Here is a 19089-nt window from a genome sequence, read left to right as displayed (position 1 = left end):
GGCGTAGCTAGGCCTATTGCCGCCAGGGGCAGTCCCTAAGTTTTCAGCCTGGTGCAGGTAAGGGGGGTGGGGGGGGGGAGGGAGGTCGACAGGCGAAGGGGGGGTGGTAGTCAACAGATGACTTGTACTCAGGGGAGGGGGGATTTAGTCAACAGATGACTTGTTCTCGGGGGGTTTAGTCGACAGAGGACTTGCTCACCTACGCCGCTCCAGAAAGAGTGCCGCCCCTCCCAGCTGTGCCACTGGTGATTACTGTGCGTTCAGGGTACATACTGAGCCAACCAAAAGCTGCTGACAGTCTGTGGTGTCATCATACCAGGTTGAGGCTGAGGGAAAGCTGTGTGTGACACAGTCGGTGAGAGAACTTTTGGAACTGAAGATGAGATGAAGCTGCATACCCGTGACTTCTGAGAAGTCATCATTTGAGGTTGTACCTGGGTAGACTTTTCATTTAAAAAACCTATCAGCAACCTCTCTCATATTACATTATGGAAGCCGAATTTGGCTGAACCACTCTGTTGTATTAGTATGGGGCAGTGTGGTTAAAGAAGAATACTGTACTCACGGGAGCAAGGGTGAACCCCCAGCATCTAACCTAAGAAGCATTAATGAACTATATACACTCCTACGCTGACAAAATAAGCAAACAGGTAGGACTGAATGAATTGGCAGTACATCTGTGGCAGAAATGTTCATTGGCAGCTTTTTCTGACAACCGGAATTTGCTGTGGTTCGTTAACAAATTATGTTGTAACAACACTGAACAGTATTAGATAATGAAAAGTAAACATTCTGGGTGTATACGAAACTGTCATTAAAAAGTCAGATCTTGTGTGTCATTCATTCAGGTTTGGTCGCCCAAGGATTTTTACAAACCTGTCCTGTCAGCACAAGGTCTACTCTAGGCTATTCTGATGCACACAGTGGACAACGCAAAAGGATCCTATGTGTGGACTGCTAATATATCTATTAGGCACCATAGGCTATAGAATCTGGCAGCACGGATATGGCTAAGACTTACGTGGGATAACTTGGCTCCAGCCCTCAACAGCTTGAACCATCAAAAGCGCATTAACAGCTTGCATAGTCCGTCATGCAATTTAAGGGACGATCCTTGGATCTCTTAGTGATCACCTTTAGCCATATGAACGATTCTGATTAATCATTCCTTTCCAAGAAACAACGTCTGGGCCAAATTATGAAAGATGGCGCACTATCCTTTTATGTGCTGGGTGCACTCCCAATTGGGTGTGCCTAATGCAGGCAGGGCCGGACTGGCCATAGCGGGCACCGGGCAATCCCCTGGTGCGCCGCACGGGTGGGGGCCGGTTTTGGGCCCCTGGGGGCCGTTTCTGTTACAGGGCTGTTTCTGCAGCATAGCCTCTTCTGCCAAGAGAGGCCAAAGAGACTGTGGCGCGCGCCCTCATTCTTTCCAGACTGGACTATGCGAATGCCCTGTTCTGTGGTCTACCTTCCTATCTGATCAAACGGCTCCAGGTGATTCAGAACGCGGTTGTAAGACTCCTATTTAATCTGCCAAGGAGATTTAGCATTCGCCCTCACCTGCGTAGCCTACACTGGCTTCTGGTGGCACAGCGCATTACCTTTAAAGCTTTGGTCCTTTCCTTTCGAGCTTGGGCCACTATACTTGAGAAAACGCTTCTCCCTATATGTCCCCAACCGCTGCCTTCGATCAGCTAATCAGTGCAGGATGGTTGTGCCCAGATTTAAATTCACCAGGCTGGGAGGTCAGTCCATCTCGGTGATAGCTGTCAGAGCCTGGAATGCACTCCCTCTCCACCTGCGGGCAGCCCAGACCATCTCATGCTTTAAGAAAGGTTTAAAAACTCATCTGTTCACTATTACTGATTAAACTTCCCATTAGTCCTCCTCTCTGCTCATCGCACTTCATTCCATGCTCCGCGCCAGGATACTCGCGAGTAATAGAGCGCGTTATAAAACAATTACGAACATTAATAACACATCCATTGCTACTTCTGATGTGCCTGAATAGTGTATGGATGTAGTAAAGGTCGATGGCAACAAGTGGCTGTGGACTGTGCTTACTGTATGACTGTCAGTTACTGGAATCCATCTTGGAGTCCCACTACAAATAAGCTGTACAAGCTAGAGTTTGGAGATAGTCTGCCAGACTAGCATTGTGTATTATCATCATTTTTGATGCCAAAAGACCCTGAAGTGCGCAAGGATGGAGACAGGACTCCCTTGAGATGTACATAGCGGACTTTTGGCTGTGCCCCGCCGTATTTCCAGGAGCACTCTCATTAGCGTAGGTAGAGGATGTGATGAGCCTGGAGACTGCAGTCTTCTATGAAGCTTTTGTCAGGGCTTGTGCCCTTTTGTTATCCAGGTGGTGCTGCTGCCAAAAGGCTGATGGCTTCTCACCTGTGCTAGTGTTGTGGGTTTCCCCTAGTGGAGACTACTTCCATCACCACCTGCGCAATCACCTTGAGACAGCATTGAACTGGTTACTGAACAAAACGTGGTATGTACAAGCCACATCTGGGAGAGGTGTATAACAGAAGGTCAAAAACTGTAAGTTTGTGTTCGAGGACTTCTAGCCGACTGATGAAGATGACTTTCCGCAGGTTGTTGGAGGAATGCTTGAGAGGGCTGGTGACAGTAGGGGGGCATAGTCTGCACCTATCTACCAGAAATATCAGAGAGTCTGCCTTAAAAGGGAGCCTGTATGGCTATCTGGGAGAGGGGAGCAGGAGGTATCACTGCAGGAGGAGTCTGGCAAATGGAAGAAGTCAAGTCTCAGCTGACCAGAAGGGCAGACTGAACAACTGAAGTAATTGCCAACAAACACCATAAATGTAGCATGTGCAGCCCAGAGCTGTGGTGAGCACCCTGCTGCTATGATGCAGGTCCCCAGTTATCAACTAATACTGTTCTCTCTAAAACAAGGAGAAAGCGCCTCTGAGCACAACGTTGAGGACCAAAAAGTCTTATTCCATAACACAATAGGTTAAATCAAAAGTTCATGGTAGGAAGTACCAAACAGTTCATCCAAAGTTCAAAATATTTATTTAACTGATGTTAAAGGTGTTGAATCATCGTTCAATGAGCAAATGTATTCAGTGACGTGTCTCCAACATTGAGAAAAGTTTTAAACAAATGATCACACATCCCGATGCATTTCGGGCCACGCCCTTCTTCAGGGGATTACTCTACAAAAAAATCGAAATGAAACTATTCAAATACATGTCTATCTGTTAACAAGCAAATATAATTTAAATGGTGCACCTAAGTGACTTAAGTAAAGGAAGTGACAAGGAAACGAAAAACAGCCTAAAAAGAACCTCAACCACAGTAGCAACACCGAAAAACGTGCGGGAAAGATATGAAGCGAGTGGCATAAGAGAAAATCATATATCGTATGTAACACTGAAAGTCACAGTTTGTAGAGTGCTGTGCTCTGAAGGAAAGAACGAGTCAATATGCACTAGGAAGGTGCAAGATAAGTGAAGCGGTTCACACGTGCAATACTAAATAAATAGTCTGGGAAACTTAACGATACGTGGGTTAAATATCAAAACGTCTAGTGGTGTCCCAAGTCGGGTACTTGCATACGTGTGAAGTAGTTCAGGCTCCGCGGAGTGCCGCAGAGGAAGTGTTCAGTCGGGTAAGCCGCTGATCAACTAGGTAAAGGCGTGTGGGAGAGATAGAAATGAAAAGAGGACTGACGGCCTAAATATAAACAAACGGAAGACAGGGGGGAAAAAAGAGTCGCCATGATGGAGCAGGATACAAACAAGGATAAGTGTCACAAAAATCAGAGAAAGAGATATGAAATCAAAGGAAAAAATAAAACTAAAAAGGTAAAAGTAAAAGATAAAAAAGTGCCAAGTAAAGAATATAGTTTACAGATAGCATAGATATTCCATCCGGTCATTGAGTCCATGAGGCACCATGGTGGACATGAATCGGATCCAAAAATTCTCTCTTTTTAAGATGGTGTTCTTATTGTTCAACGTAACCTTGACTTGCTCCAGTATTTGAAATTTCAATTGTGCCACACTGTGTCTGTTTTCATGGAAATGGGTTGCTACACTGGATTTCAAATTTTGGGTTCGGATGTTACTTTAATGTTCAAGAATTCTGACCCGAATCTTTCTCTCAGTGTGTCCGATGTAGCATTTGCCACAGGGGCATTTCAACATGTATATGACGTTACTGCTGTTGCAGGTGGCATTTACACGGAGTTTAATCATATGTCCTTTCATAGGGTGATTAGTTGTGTTGCCCAAGATACAATTATTGCAATTGCTGCAATTGTAGCAGGGTTTAAGTCCCATATAAGGGATGGTGTTTGTTGGTTTTCTGGGTTGACTTAAGATTTCTTTCACGTTTCTGCCTCTGGTGAAAGCAAACATGGGAGGTTGGCTAAATAGGCCGTGGAAGTCAGGTTCCATAGCTAGGATAGGCCAATATTTTCGGATGATGTGTTGAAAGTAATTAGATGTCTTAGAGTATTTGGAGACAACGACCATGCGGTCTGAATGTTTCTTAGGTTTAGACTTGAGAAGTTCGATCCTGTCGATCTTTTCAGTTCTTTCAACTGCCAGATCCAAAATAGGGGTGGGGTACCCCCGTGCCTTGAGTCTCTCCAATGTGAGTTTTATTTCTTTCTTGCTTTCTTGTTCATTTGAAACAATGCGTTTCACTCGGAGGAGTTGAGCATAAGGTAGGTTGTTCTTTAAGCCTCTTCGGTGAAAGCTTTTATAGTGTAATGTGGAGTTCCTGTCCGTGGGTTTCCGGAAGATTGTAGTGAACCACTATTCTGGCTCTCTATGTATTTCCACGTCCAGGTAATGGACACATTTTTCACTATATTCCCAAGTAAATTGGATTCTCTCATTGAAGTTGTTCCATGATCCTAGAAAGGTAACTAGGGTGTCGACAGATCCACCCCATAACAAAAACACATCGTCTATGTATCGAAGATACAATTTTCCATGTTGTAGCCAGCTGTTTTGACAGAGTATGTGTGACTCCTCGAATTCTTTCATGTAAATATTAGCGTAGCAAGGAGCTGCCGAATTTCCCAAGGCAGTGCCATTCAATTGTAGTATCCACTTGTCTAGTACGGTAAAATAACTATGATAAAGTGTGAAAACGGTGAGTTGCATCAAAAAGACTTTTAGATCCGGGTCTAAATCAGATGAAGCCAATACTTGTTCAATCGCTTCAATACCTCCATCATGGGGAATGGAGGTATAAAGTGAACATACGTCCACTGTACACATGATGAGTTCAGTGTTTTTAAGTTCATTCATGATAGGTTCAAGCTTCAACAAAAAGTCTGTAGTGTCACGAACGTGTGACTGAGTTTCTAGTACAAAAGGTTGGAAATATTTATCTAGAAATTTACCAACATTCTCGTGGATGCTACCTCTGGTGGATACAATAGGGCGAAAAGGAGGTTTTGTGGGATGTTTATGCATCTTAGGTAACATATAAAGCACAGGAGGTTTCGGGTTGATCGGAGTCAAGAATCTTCTGGTCTTATCATTAATAGTACCATTGTCGAACGCCGGGTTAATAATTTGAATCAGATTTTTGGAAAACTCCAAGGTGGGGTCCCCCAAAAGAACATCATAAGTGTTAGTGTCCATGATATGAGCCTCAATCTGTTGTTCATAGAATGAGGTGTCCATGATCACAAGGGCGCCGCCTTTATCCGCATTCTGACAGGTAATGGTAGGATTGTCAGCTAGTTTTTGTAGGATATTTCTCTCCTTCTTTGTTAAGTTGCCGTATTTCATCGGTTGTTGGAAAGGTAAATTCAAAATCTCTTGTTTGATCAGGTTCTCAAAAGAGTCAATGATCTTGTGGCTTTGGGGTGCCAGGAAAGTACTGTGTGGGTGAAGTCCTCTGAGCATATCTTCTTCTTGTGGAGGTGTTGGGCAGACATTCTGAAAGTAATGTCGGAGACGAATATTCCGTACTAATTTAAAGGCGCTAACTTCTAGCTCCAAAGTATTGGTACTTGTGGTCGCCACGAATGATTGTCACTTTTGAAGGGTGTTAATCTCTTCAATAGATAATGCCATGGATGAGATATTGATGACCAGATTCTCCTCTGAGTTTATCGTCTTCTGTTTGACCTCTTTCCTTTGGTTGCTAGTGGGCTTCTTTCGGATTCCTCGACGTGTTTTTCTCCCCCGGGATCTTTTTGTTGATCTGGACCTGATTCTAAAAAATGAACCGCAGGCTCAGTGGAGGTGCTCGGTGTCTGTGGTTCCACATTAGATGTTTCTCGGGTTGGTCTTTGTCTGTTCTCTTCCTCCGAGGAGGATGTTTCGTTGCCAGAAAAAGGATTATAAGGCTTGTTAGGTCGTCGGCGGGCGTACACCTCTGCCCAGGTGTACACCTCGCCGAGCTTATAATCGATAGTGTCTCTTTTAAACTTTCGAAACTTTCTTTCTTGTATTTCATTAGTGTGTTTGTCTATTTGGGTTTTTACATCCTCCAACATTTTGGTAAGTTCTTCAACTGACATGGCATCGTCCAGCTCCTTTTTTACGTTCGTAATCTCATGTGACAGTTCTTCCAGTGTTTTAGATAATTCCTCCGCAATCAGGAGGATCAGGTCAAGGGAACACTTGTTGAGAATGGAATACCATCGCTCAACAAATTTGACATTGTTTTTACATAATAAAGGTTTTAAGGGGACCCTCAGGCCCCGTGGGATCCGTTGAACACGATGGTACCGGATTAGGGTGCTAGCATGTAGTTTCTGATTGGATGTTTTTTTAGTAAGTAGAGTAATTGTCTGATGTTACTCTCCACACTACGAGGGTTACTAGTGGAGGTGATGTCTTGAATAAGGCCATAAATTTTATCTGCATCATCTGCGGTGAAGGCAAACGTGCTCGCCTTTTGATCGTTCATACCTGAGACCGAGTCGAAATTCATTGTCACGGCGTGCAGAGATCCAGGGACAGAAATTAGTAAGGACTGAAGTGAGAAGGAACTCGCACAGCTGGTTTAATCAAAAGAATGATGAATTGTAAAGGGGTGTAGTGTGCTGCTAGAGGAGAACACTGTCTGGCCTGGCAGTGCGAAATCCGAAGGAACTAATACTGTGCTCTCTCAACAAGGAGAAAGCGCCTCTGAGCACAACGTTGAGGACCAAAAAGTCTTATTCCATAACACAATAGGTTAAATCAAAAGTTCATGGTAGGAAGTACCAAACAGTTCATCCAAAGTTCAAAATATTTATTTAACTGATGTTAAAGGTGTTGAATCATCGTTCAATGAGCAAATGTATTCAGTGACGTGTCTCCAACATTGAGAAAAGTTTTTAACAAATGATCACACATCCCGATGCATTTCGGGCTACGCCCTTCTTCAGGGGATTACTCTACAAAAAAATCCAAATGAAACTATTCAAATACATGTCTATCTGTTAACAAGCAAATATAATTTAAATGGTGCACCTAAGTGACTTAAGTAAAGGAAGTGACAAGGAAACGAAAAACAGCCTAAAAAGAACCTCAACCACAGTAGCAACACCGAAAAACGTGCGGGAAAGATATGAAGCGAGTGGCATAAGAGAAAATCATATATCGTATGTAACACTGAAAGTCACAGTTTGTAGAGTGCTGTGCTCTGAAGGAAAGAACGAGTCAATATGCACTAGGAAAGTGCAAGATAAGTGAAGCGGTTCACACGTGCAATACTAAATAAATAGTCTGGGAAACTTAACGATACGTGGGTTAAATATCAAAACGTCTAGTGGTGTCCCAAGTCGGGTACTTACATACGTGTGAAGTAGTTCAGGCTCCGCGGAGTGCCGCAGAGGAAGTGTTCAGTCGGGTAAGCCGCTGATCAACTAGGTAAAGGCGTGTCCTCTAGCAGCACACTACACCCCTTTACAATTCATCATTCTTTTGATTAAACCAGCTGTGCGAGTTCCTTCTCACTTCAGTCCCCAGTTATCCTCATCAGCCCTCAAAATGTTTCTCAGCCCCTCTTTGACTGGGAGCAATCATAGTGGTAACCAGCGTGGATCCAAAGAGGGACATTGCAGAAGCTGACTCTAGCATGAACATGGGGGTCTCTGTAGCCTATACCCACGGTATGCAAAGCAGAGGATTACAGCCACATCCCACAGCTGAGGGGGACAAGTAAACTATGCCCAAGGAATGTGTGGCACCATAAAAATATGAAGAATCACTGGCTGCAGTTGTCGCCACAATGCTACTTTGCTGGCGCTGATCCAAGCACCAAATGAACACTCTTTCATCATGTGCTGGTTTCCTGGGACAAACTTTCAGCCGCCTTATGAACTCCCATCAACCTGCTGCAAGATTTGTGGTTGGGCTGTGAAATTTAGTTTGGTTGGGAGTGTTTACTTTGGGCCTGAACCACACTGTGAACTGGGCAACCGCTCCTCGGCACGATTGCGGTATCTCTTAAACAGCTACTCAAGCCTACAAGAAGGCGTGACTGGGTGAGTCTTAAACTCTATGGCTAAGACCTTCTGATCAGGGCGCAGCAGTAGTATTGGATTATCTGCACATATTCTTTCCTTGATCCCTACTCTTCTTTATGATTGTATTGTTTCCCAACCCTACTACTCTATCCCATGGATTGGTCTGCCCAGGGGTGTTGTTTAGCAGCCCTATGATAGAGCATGCCACAATTGCGTGGGTGAGGGCAGTTTTTCTAACTTTGCCATAGGACTCTTTAAGCAATTTTTAGTCCACTGCTACTTCTCTGTGTGAGTGGTGAGCTTTAGAGGAGGTCGAAGTAGAAGTTCTCCCGCCTCAGCCTTTTTTGTGTGTGGTACACATTGCAGCAGTAGTATACCATGTAAAACAGTAAGCCTGACCTCCCTCGAGCCAAAGTGAGGCTTCAGACATTATCCTTTCCCTGGCAAAGCCAAATAGTCAGGACCTATGTACAAAAGCCTGACCAAGGGATTCCAAAAACAGGACGCTGCTAACTCCTCACACGGTCAGCCTACACCTGCCCTGCTTTCTCCAGTTAATATTTTAGCATTTTCTTACCTGTAGAGTTAAATCAAAAAAACTTGTGCCTCATGGCCACATTTGTGTGCCTTATTAAGTATTTGAATTTAAAAAAGGACTTTCTCTTTTATAAAGTCACAGCACTGATTGGACAGTTAAATGTTGTGTCTCTAACAACGCAGAACTTCCCTTAAGATTAAGTCTTTGACTGCTCATCTCAGTGCAGTGAGAGTCAAGAGCTAAGGGGCACACTCAGTGCTCAGTTACCCAGTATCCAAATTAGGTCGGGCCATGGTAAATCAGTGTTAAATAGACTCAGCCCAACAGTTAAGACCCAGTAGCCCGTTTGCCCTGGAACCTGGGAATTGGTTCTGACATTCATCTTGTCTTTTCGCCACAACTGGACGAGCTAAATGAAAAACATAAATCCACATGAATGATATTATTTCAGGCATACACGGGTGGAAAAATAGCCTCTTAAACATCCACGATGAATGCTAGAATTATGCTCTTTTTGCGAGTTTTTATATAGCGCAAACTTGGCCTAAGGGCGTTACAGCGCTTTACAGGAACATCAGATTACATTACAAAAATGCAGTTATTTTAGGCTTCGGGGATTAAGTGATTTGCCTAGAATCACAGGATGTTGAGTCGATGTCGGGAGTCAAACTTGGTTCCCCAGCTCTAGGTATAGCAGCTCTCCTCCAAGATGTACCAAAAGTTTCTAGTCAGCTATCAAGGTACAGTGTTCTGCTCATGTTGGCACATTCCCAAATTAGCCTTCCCATTCATAATTTTAATTTTCTATTAACTTATTACATTAATATAAATAAGGACATTTCAACTCCTCAATTGCACCATGCCTCCATCTAATCTGCTTAGTGGGCACTTGCTTCTACATTCAATTCTTGCATACGGGGTGGCGACTACTACAAGCCCTTTCTATTCAATTCCTGAACTGTTCATTCACTGCGCCCCCTGTCCATTCACTGCGCCCCCTCTCACTTCACTGCGCCCCCTCTCACTTCACTGCGCCCCCTCTCACTTCACTGCGCCCCCTCTCACTTCACTGCGCCCCCTCTCACTTCACTGCGCCCCCTCTCACTTCACTGCGCCCCCTCTCACTTCACTGCGCCCCCTCTCACTTCACTGCGCCCCCTCTCACTTCACTGCACCCCCTCTCACTTCACTGCGCCCCCTCTCACTTCACTGCGCCCCCTCTCACTTCACTGCGCCCCCTCTCACTTCACTGCGCCCCCTCTCACTTCACTGCGCCCCCTCTCACTTCACTACCTACCCTGTTCATTCACTGTATTCACTATACCCACTGTCCATTCACTATCTACCCTGTTCATTCACTACGGGCCTTGTCCATTCACTACCAGCTCTGTACATTCATTTCAAAATAACTTTATTCGGCGCCTAGATCACAAGTTTAACAAAAAGACAATACATTTTTTAAATGTTACAAAATCCTTATAGAGATAAAATCACAATAAACAATAAATGCCTCATCGACCATAACATTTGATATTGGTTAAAATTAAACTATACAAAGTATTTCTTCTCCCCAACCAAATACTGCGGTTCATAACGTTTCCTGATAGCCATTGCAGTTTTGATCAAGTCTGACATTGCAGTGCAAATAACAGACTGTCAGCGATTGCAGATATATGAACCCCTCAACATATGTACATGGACGAGTATTCTTTAATAGGGGTACCAAAAATCTTCTCCTCGGTTCATTGTAAAGTGCACAATAAAGAATAAAGGCAGGGTGCTCTGGGTTGCCATATTGTCACAAGGACAGGGAGTGAGATTGTCCATTCACCCAAATTGTCTGGGAAATGCCACTAGAAAGAACCTAAGCGGAATATTGTTAAAAATAAACATGTCTGATGGTTTGTAGTGAAGGATAGGTAAAATTGCTGTTTAGGCATAAAAAAGCAGCTAGGATCTGACGCCTCTAATTGAGAATGACGCAAGGGTGCCCAGGTGTGGTGCACGTCTTTTATAATAGCCTTAGCGTTTGTAGGAATAGTCAACGGGGTGTCAAAGTACGCGTCCAAATAACATATCCCTCACAAAACGAAGCCAGGGGATCTTCAAAGACTTATCCAAATTCATACAGTCTTTAATGACCTCCCTGGAGAACAGTAACTCTTCAGACACCCATATATTGGTCCATAAAAGCAGGGGGGCAGAGCCAATGCGGTCAACCACATATTCCATCCCCACTTCTTGGTGAGAAAAAGAAGAGGCAGAGCTATTTGGAATGATCAATAAGCGTTTTATAAAAGGTATTTTCCCCCACTTGTAGTAGGCGATTTTTTTGGTAGCCCCACACACCCGTAAGATGCAAACATTCACTATGGGCCCAGCCCATTCACTACGGGCCCCCTGTCCATTCACTGCACCCCCTGTCTATTCACTGCGCTCCCATCCTATTCACGGCGCCCCCTGCCCATTCACGGCGCCCCCTGCCCATTCACGGCGCCCCCTGTCCATTCACTGCACCCCCTGTCTATTCACGGCGCTCCCATCCTATTCACGGCGCCCCCTGCCCATTCACGGCGCCCCCTGCCCATTCACGGCGCCCCCTGCCCATTCACGGCGCCCCCTGCCCATTCACGGCGCCCCCTGCCCATTCACGGCGCCCCCTGCCAATTCACGGCGCCCCCTGCCCATTCACGGCGCCCCCTGCCCATTCACGGCGCCCCCTGCCCATTCACGGCGCCCCCTGTCCATTCACTACCTACCCTGTTCGTTCACTACATTCACTACGCCCACTGTCCACTCACTACCTAGCCTGTCCATTCACTACGTGCCCAACCCATTCACTACGGGCCCGGTCAATTCACTACGGGCCCATTCCATTCACTACGGGCCCATTCCATTCACTACGGGCCCATTCCATTCACTACGGGCCTAATCCATTCACTACGGGCCTAATCCATTCACAACGGGCCTAATCCATTCTCTACCTGCTCTGCTCATTCACTACACCTCCTGTTCATTCACTAAACCTCCTGTTCATTCACTAAACCTCCTGTTCATTCACTACACGCCCTGTTCATTCACCATTCGCACTGGCCACTCACTACGCGCAATGGGCAATCACTACACGCCCTGGCCAATCACTCGCGCCCCGGATACTCACTGCGTGCCCTGGACACTCACCTCGTGCCCAGGCCACTCACTTCGCACCCAGGCCACTCACCTCGCGCCCAGGCCACTCACCTCGCTCCCAGGCCACTCACGACGTGCCATGTTCATTCACTACATGAACTGTCCATTCACTGCGTGCCCTGTCTATTTACTACGCGCCCTGTTCATTCACTACGGCCCTTGTCCATTCATTAACTGCGGGCCCGGTCCATTCACTACGGGCCCGGTCCATTCACTACGGGCCCGGTCCATTCACTACGGGCCCGGTCCATTCACTACGGGCCCGGTCCATTCACTACGGGCCCTGCTCATTCACTACCTGCTCTGTTCATTCACTACACCTCCTGTTCATTCACTACACCTCCTGTTCATTCACTACACCTCCTGTTCATTCACTACACCTCCTGTTCATTCACTACACCTCCTGTTCATTCACTACACCTCCTGTTCATTCACTACACACCCTGTTCATTCACCATTCGCACTGGCCATGGACTACACGCCCTGGACACTCACTGCTTGCCCTGGACACTCACTGCTTGCCCCGGACACTCACTACGATCCCTGGACACTCCCCTCGCGCCCAGGCCACTCACCACCCGCCCAGGCCACTCACCACCCGCCCAGGCCACTCACTACGTGCCCAGGCCACTCACGACGTGCCATGTTTATTCACTACATGAACTGTCCATTCACTGCATGCCCTGTCTATTTACAACGCGCCCTGTTCATTCACTTCGCCCCTTGTCCATTCATTAACTGCCCTGTCCATTCCTCCTCTTTACAGACTAAAAACACGCTTTAGAACTTTACGTGTTTTGGCAGTTAGCCACCAAGTTACTTTGTTATTCTCAATAACTCAAAAATAAAGCAATACATGGAATAAAAGAATTGTAGAAGATACTATAATTTGACTGTCCACCCATTTTACAATACATGTGGTTCTGCAACAGACACAGTGTAATCAACAGTTGGTGTATGCCTTATAGAAGGCATACAAAAGACAATATTCAGCTTACCAGTTATACAACATGTAATCAAACAATATGCATGAAGGAAAAGGTATAATCCGCTCACACAAAGTAGCACTTTCAAAATGTATCCTTGGAAAATGACAGCTTGCGTCACAGCCCATAAGACTAGGTCAGAACGCTATACACTGGGTATCCCTTGCTTTATCTTCCTTTCATCTACTGCGCCATGAGAGGCATGCTGCATTCTGATGTGGCAAATAAAAGGTGAGGACAGAGGCTTCGAAATGCTGTGCAGCTTATCATCAGATCAGCATAAGGAAGACTTCGATAAAAGAACACTAGGATTGTCTATATTGCCGCTGCGCATTGTGCTGTTCGTTCCCAAACGACCGTCAGCACACCGAACCTACTTGTAAACACAAAATGAAGCACTATTAAATGGTATTTGTATATTAAAATGACTGATAAAGCAACTAAAATAACCTTTGTATGTAGAATGCCTTCTTGAAGGATACCGTTTGCTGGGCCGCCTCTCAAACGTGCTGGTTCTCCGTAATCTGCCTGCGTGCGTTGCTTGATATTCTGTCCTTCCACTGAAAAGCAGAGATATTGTTATTGGCAAATACTTAAAACAATATATACTGCAGCATACGAAACATTCTTTGCACGGTCAGAGACTTCATGTTTTTGTACAAATTATATGACAGTTTGGATTATTACTTTCGGAGGAAGTGCACCACCAATTTAATAATACAATATATTGCTTTCTTAAACCCGTTTCAATGAGACTACCTTGCTCAAACCCTGGTAGCTATGGCACAAGAAGGTGATTCCTGAAAATCAAATATATTCGGCAAAACAATTCGGCATAAAGGGGAGTGGTTTAAATACATACATTAAGATAATAATATTCCAACTTGGAATAAGCGAACAAGAAAAATTAATCTTTATGATTTTAAGGACAAGTGACCATTTGAGGTTGATGGAGCGTAAATCGTTGAAAAATGTTTGCCTCTAGCAGTTCTCTTTACTAACTAGATTTAATATTGATCGAGTTGACATGAAATCGAGTTAAAATATGAACATGAAAATGTTCAACTGCATCGTAAAAGTATGCAGAGTATTCGAAAGTTTTGATTTATGCTTTGCAAATATAAGAAAAAATACTGACGACGATAACCGGAGTGATAAATATGTGATATAAAGAAAAATTTGGACTAAGATAAAGGTAGACGTGATATAAATTAAAACAAGGTGTTGAAAAAGAAATGAAATATGCATAATGATGCTTAGGGATTTGGTAAAAGAATCGCATGTGATTGAAATTAAGGCTAATGTGTTTTACGGTTTGAATTTAATAATTAAAGTCTAACGTATACAGAAAAACGTGAACGTTAGAAATTACATGTAAATAATGCACCTTTGAAATAAGAACATCTATGAGAAGTTTTTCTAATTAATGTGTGACAATAATTTAGATGTAGAGTATTGTAAATTATTTTTAGGTCTTAGGCAGCGCGCATGCGCTGCACTAGGAGGGCCTTTACCCATCGGTCTTCACTTTTCAAGCATTGCACTCGTGCTTGTGGCGGCATCCACCTTGCGGGAGCGAGCAGCTGCCCGCCACAAGCACAAGTGCAGTGCTTGAAAAGTGAAGACTGATTGTTTTTTAATGTGGCTTTTCCTTTGACTCACTGCCAGCTAGTGGTCACCGTTGAGCACTCTGGCCGACATGAGCAGGGCCCACGCGCCACATTGGCGCTTTTTGTCTCCAATCTCTACTAGATTTGCCACTCAAATCTTGGTTTCTTCAGACACTCTCCTGGTTTACATTGTCCATCTGCGCCACTTCCCTCGTTCTTCGTTTGTTTCTTTTTCTGGTTCACATTTCCTTTATACCCTCCCTTATTTTCTTTCTTCCCTGCATCGCTCATCACCTTCCTGACTTAGTGTTCTCTGCTCCCATTTGTCCATGTCTATTTCCTTTCTTCTTCTATAGTTTATTATTTTCCTTCCTTACTTCCATTGTCAACCTCTCATAAGTTCTGTCCTTCCTCAGTTTCTTCTTTTCTAACGTACACTTCCTCTCATCTCCTGCGTCACTCTCGTGCGTTCTTACTTTATTCATTTTGTATTCTTCCCCCTCTTTGTTCTGTCTTTTTTATTGATTATTCGCGGTCCACCTCACAGCATATGTCTTCCAGTGTCCTCGCTTTTCCGTCTTAATTACGTCCTTACATTCTATACCCATTTTAGCCCCTTAATTCCTTATCACCCCACCTTCTACCGGTGGGGAAGTATGGGTGCCATAAAACCTGGTGCAACCAAGCCCCGCCCACTCCCCGTTTGTGATCAAATTAAATACAGCCATAGCTATGCAGATTTAAATAGAGCGGATATTACAAACGGGTTAGTACCTTTTCAGTGAGCCCAGTACCACTGCATCTGCTGAGGTACTGCTAGCCCCTGCCCCCAATTTGATCTCCTCCTTTACGTATACCCTTCCATTTCCCTTCCCTGTGATACACTGTTTTCCTAGCTGTGTCCGAAACACGCTCTCTCGCTGCGCACGGGGTCACTGACTTTCTCTCACTGCCCACTCGCTAGTCTGACCTGGTCAGGCCCCCCCAGCAGCCCCCTCCTTGTCTCCTGCTATTTGCACACAAGAGAAGCAGGACTCGTCATTGTGAGTGAACAGCACACTGCTGCTCTTCGCACAGCGCATGAGATCTTCCAGAGAAGAAATAAAAGGCACAGTCGCCTCATTGCGCAGTTCACTGGAACTGCTCCTCATCCAATACATTCAGATAAGAAGTGGGCGGGCCAGCACTCTGTCATTCCGACGTCCAACCAATCAGCAGGAGAGCTAGTGAATCTGCAGTGGCAGCTGTAGGTGGCTTGGCAGGGCACCAGGGGAAGTGGTTTTACAACCGGCTGTTTGACGAAGGGGAAGGGGTAGGATGCCTGGCACTTCAGAGGCACCTATAAAATGCTAATTCCTCGAGTCTTTCATCTACATAATTGGCAGCTGATACCATTGACAATTTTTGGGTGGAAAGATGAGGTATTTAGCCTGCAGTGCAGCTAGATATATAACAAAAGACATACATGTTACTGAAAAGCAAATTTGACATGATGATTATTGGTGTCTTATCCACAAATAAATATTCTATACTTCAAAACATCGTCTGGTCTTCATGAAACTAAACCTTGAGAAAAAAACATGTTTCTGACACTCTTCTGTTTTGTCGGTGCCTTCCAATATCTCAGACTACTGAAAGATGAATCTCATTCCAGCTCTTAAAACAAGCATTGGCATAGCCAATAGGTCTCGCCTCTGGGACCTTATAACTGTTTAGCCATGCAACAGTTGATGTTGTTGCACCAAGGATATTGTGCTGCATAACTAAATACTTATAAGGTCCCGAAGGCGAGACCTATTGGCTATGCCAATGCTTGTTATTAATGAGTTTGGATATACTGTCATAGTGATTAACGTGACAGTGATTCAGCTAAATTTTATGTAGGCCCCAAAAATGCCATCAGCTTTGACTGACTGAACCAAATTTCCATACTTGGTTTGTATGATTCGAGACTTGTAATTCAAAATCTATAATCTAGAATTTTCTCTCTCTCTCCTCGTCTTTCCACAGGCGAGTCACTGATGTATACAATTTACTGCAATGTGTGAGACTATGTGCTTATTTGATTGTAGGAAGGTGGATACCTGACTATGGTTACCCCAGATTTGTTTGCCTTGTGTTTAGCTGGTTTTCGACTTAGTTGGCCTGGGATCCTGCTAACCAGGGCCCCAGGCTATCTGCTCTCTCTTTAAATGGACTCCATGTACTATAGGTACATCACCGATTTGGTACTGGACACCTTATCAGCCCCTGTACAGTGCACTATTGGTGCCCAGGGCATAGGTGCATCCAAGGCCACCAGGGGCTGCAGCATATCTTCTGCCACCCCAGACTGGCCACTTAAATCGACACAACTGGCTGATCCCTCAGCTGGGGCAAGGTGGTGTAATCACCCCTTGCTTAGATATAGTATACCTATGTCTAAACCTATATCTGGACACATAGACACCTATAAGTCACTCCTATGGCAGGCCTTTACAATCCTGGAGGCAGAGTGCTTGGTTTTATGTGAGATGGTGCTCTAGCATGAGCTGAGCCTGTCTGCAGTGTTCGGAACCATTTCCTTACTGCTGTTCCAGTGATACTGCCATACCATATACTCTTAAGTGCATTATAATCCTCGCGGTTAATGCTAACTTTGGTTTGGCTTTATCAAAACATGTCATGTTTGGTGTCATACACTTTGGAATACTACCCCCTCGCCAGTTCTGGTGACGGGGGTAGCATTCCACCCTTCTAGAGGGAGAAGACATGTTACTTTGCTTAAAACGCAGTTAATCCTAACCAGAGCCTCAGCATCACAAAATGGATGCTGCTGCCCCGACACAAGTCTGACCTCCTGCTGCTGACCGAAACTTGGCAGGGGAGTCCTGGACAAAGGGTTTCCTGTCACAGGGAGGTGCTACACCACCCCAGACAGGAGATAGTGGATTGGAGAAGGGAGGGTTGAAAGAAACTAGACACTGCCTGGGGCGCACAAGGTGTCCCAGGCAAAATCCAGTCAAACCGGTTCTGGGGCACTCCAGCCCGAGTCCTGGCGCGAAACTGGACAAAGGGAAAGGGGTGTAACCACCCCCTTCATGGGTCCCACCCATAGGTGGGACCTAGCAGGTAATCCAGACCCTTGATTTGGAATAAAAGTAAGAGCTGTGCAGATGCACGTCAGATTATCCTGACTGAAACTTATGAAACGAAACTCTGGACCCTTCGACATCCCACTCGAAGTGGAAGACTGAAGAATCTCACCTTGTGGTCAAGGAGTGACCACCCTGTGCAAACAGGCACCATCCAGCACCTCGACGTTTGCTTTGTTGCAGTTCCCGCCGGAACTCGAGCGGCAGAGATCGACAAGACCCAGCGTGCCTGCCTTCTAACAGCCCGATCCACAGTCCCTGCAGAGCTGAGACCCGTGGAGGCGACCTGAAGCGTGGGGCCGGCCATCTTGGAAAAACTACAAAGCGCTGACCGTGCAGCATCCGAGGCTCCCTCGAAGCTGTGCATTGGAGTTTGAGAAGCTCCAGCCCCGAGCAGCTTTTGCACCGAAGCTCACCCCTCCACACTCGAGTGTGGCGTGGGGCCCTTTTGCATTTTCCTGCTCGACGCATTGGTCTGGTCGCTTGCCCATTGGCTAGTGGCCCCAGTACGGACGAACCTTAGAATTTGCTCTGCTAGTCTGGTTGCTCCAGACTGGCCTGGTCCGAGTAAGAAGCGGTCTTTGAATCCTGCGTGGGTTGCATTTGCCAAAGCCTGTTGACTCCGATCCGGAAGCCGACACCGCTGACAGCGAGAGCCTTCGTGGGACAGCTCGTGATTCACTCCAGGACATCCTCGGTGCCCCAGAGACCACGTGGCAGCGGAGACAAGCTTCATGACAACCACCTGATTGCGCCCGACATCGCCTAGTTCCTTCCTGGTTCCTTCCTGGTCACTGGCTAGTGACCCAGACTCTGTCCCCTCTGCTTTCAGGTACTCTACATCTTCGATCCACCCTTGGATCACACCGGACACTTCTCTTCTGGACGCCTGCAGCATCTTCATCTCCAGGCACCATAGAACTGCGTGACGAAACCCGACACATCTTTGCACCTGTGCACCCGCTTCCTGTGGGTGAGGTAACTCTTGAACCCCGGTGCTCCTGTAGTGGTTTACACCTCTAGTGTCTAAGCCTTAAAACTGTAACTCGATAACTTTTACGCACCATTGACTTTGCATTGGTGCATGCGTGTGCTTTTAGCGCTGCACCCGAATCCCGCGGGCTACTCCCGTCCTAACTGCTGTTAGTCCAGTGTAGTCCCAGCG

General features: G+C 45.6%; 1 protein-coding gene across 2 annotated transcripts in view; it reads right to left on the bottom strand.

Moving 5' to 3' along the window:
• EPB41L4B (erythrocyte membrane protein band 4.1 like 4B) overlaps nt 1–19089 on the bottom strand; it is a 935352-nt gene that overhangs the window by 75980 nt on the left and 840283 nt on the right. For both annotated transcript variants that reach the window (XR_013610581.1, XM_078687730.1), the window contains exon 12: nt 13631–13740. Coding sequence is in view for 1 of the 2 variants with exons in the window: in XM_078687730.1 (XP_078543856.1) it covers nt 13631–13740 (110 nt within the window). In the remaining variant the exon portion in view is untranslated. The remainder of the gene's footprint in view (nt 1–13630; nt 13741–19089) is intronic.

This window comes from Lissotriton helveticus, chromosome 4_1, assembly GCF_964261635.1.
Source record: "Lissotriton helveticus chromosome 4_1, aLisHel1.1, whole genome shotgun sequence".
Lineage (NCBI taxonomy): Eukaryota > Metazoa > Chordata > Amphibia > Caudata > Salamandridae > Lissotriton > Lissotriton helveticus.
The sequence above is the reverse complement of the archived record's forward strand: the minus strand, read 5'-3'. Positions and strand labels throughout refer to the sequence as shown.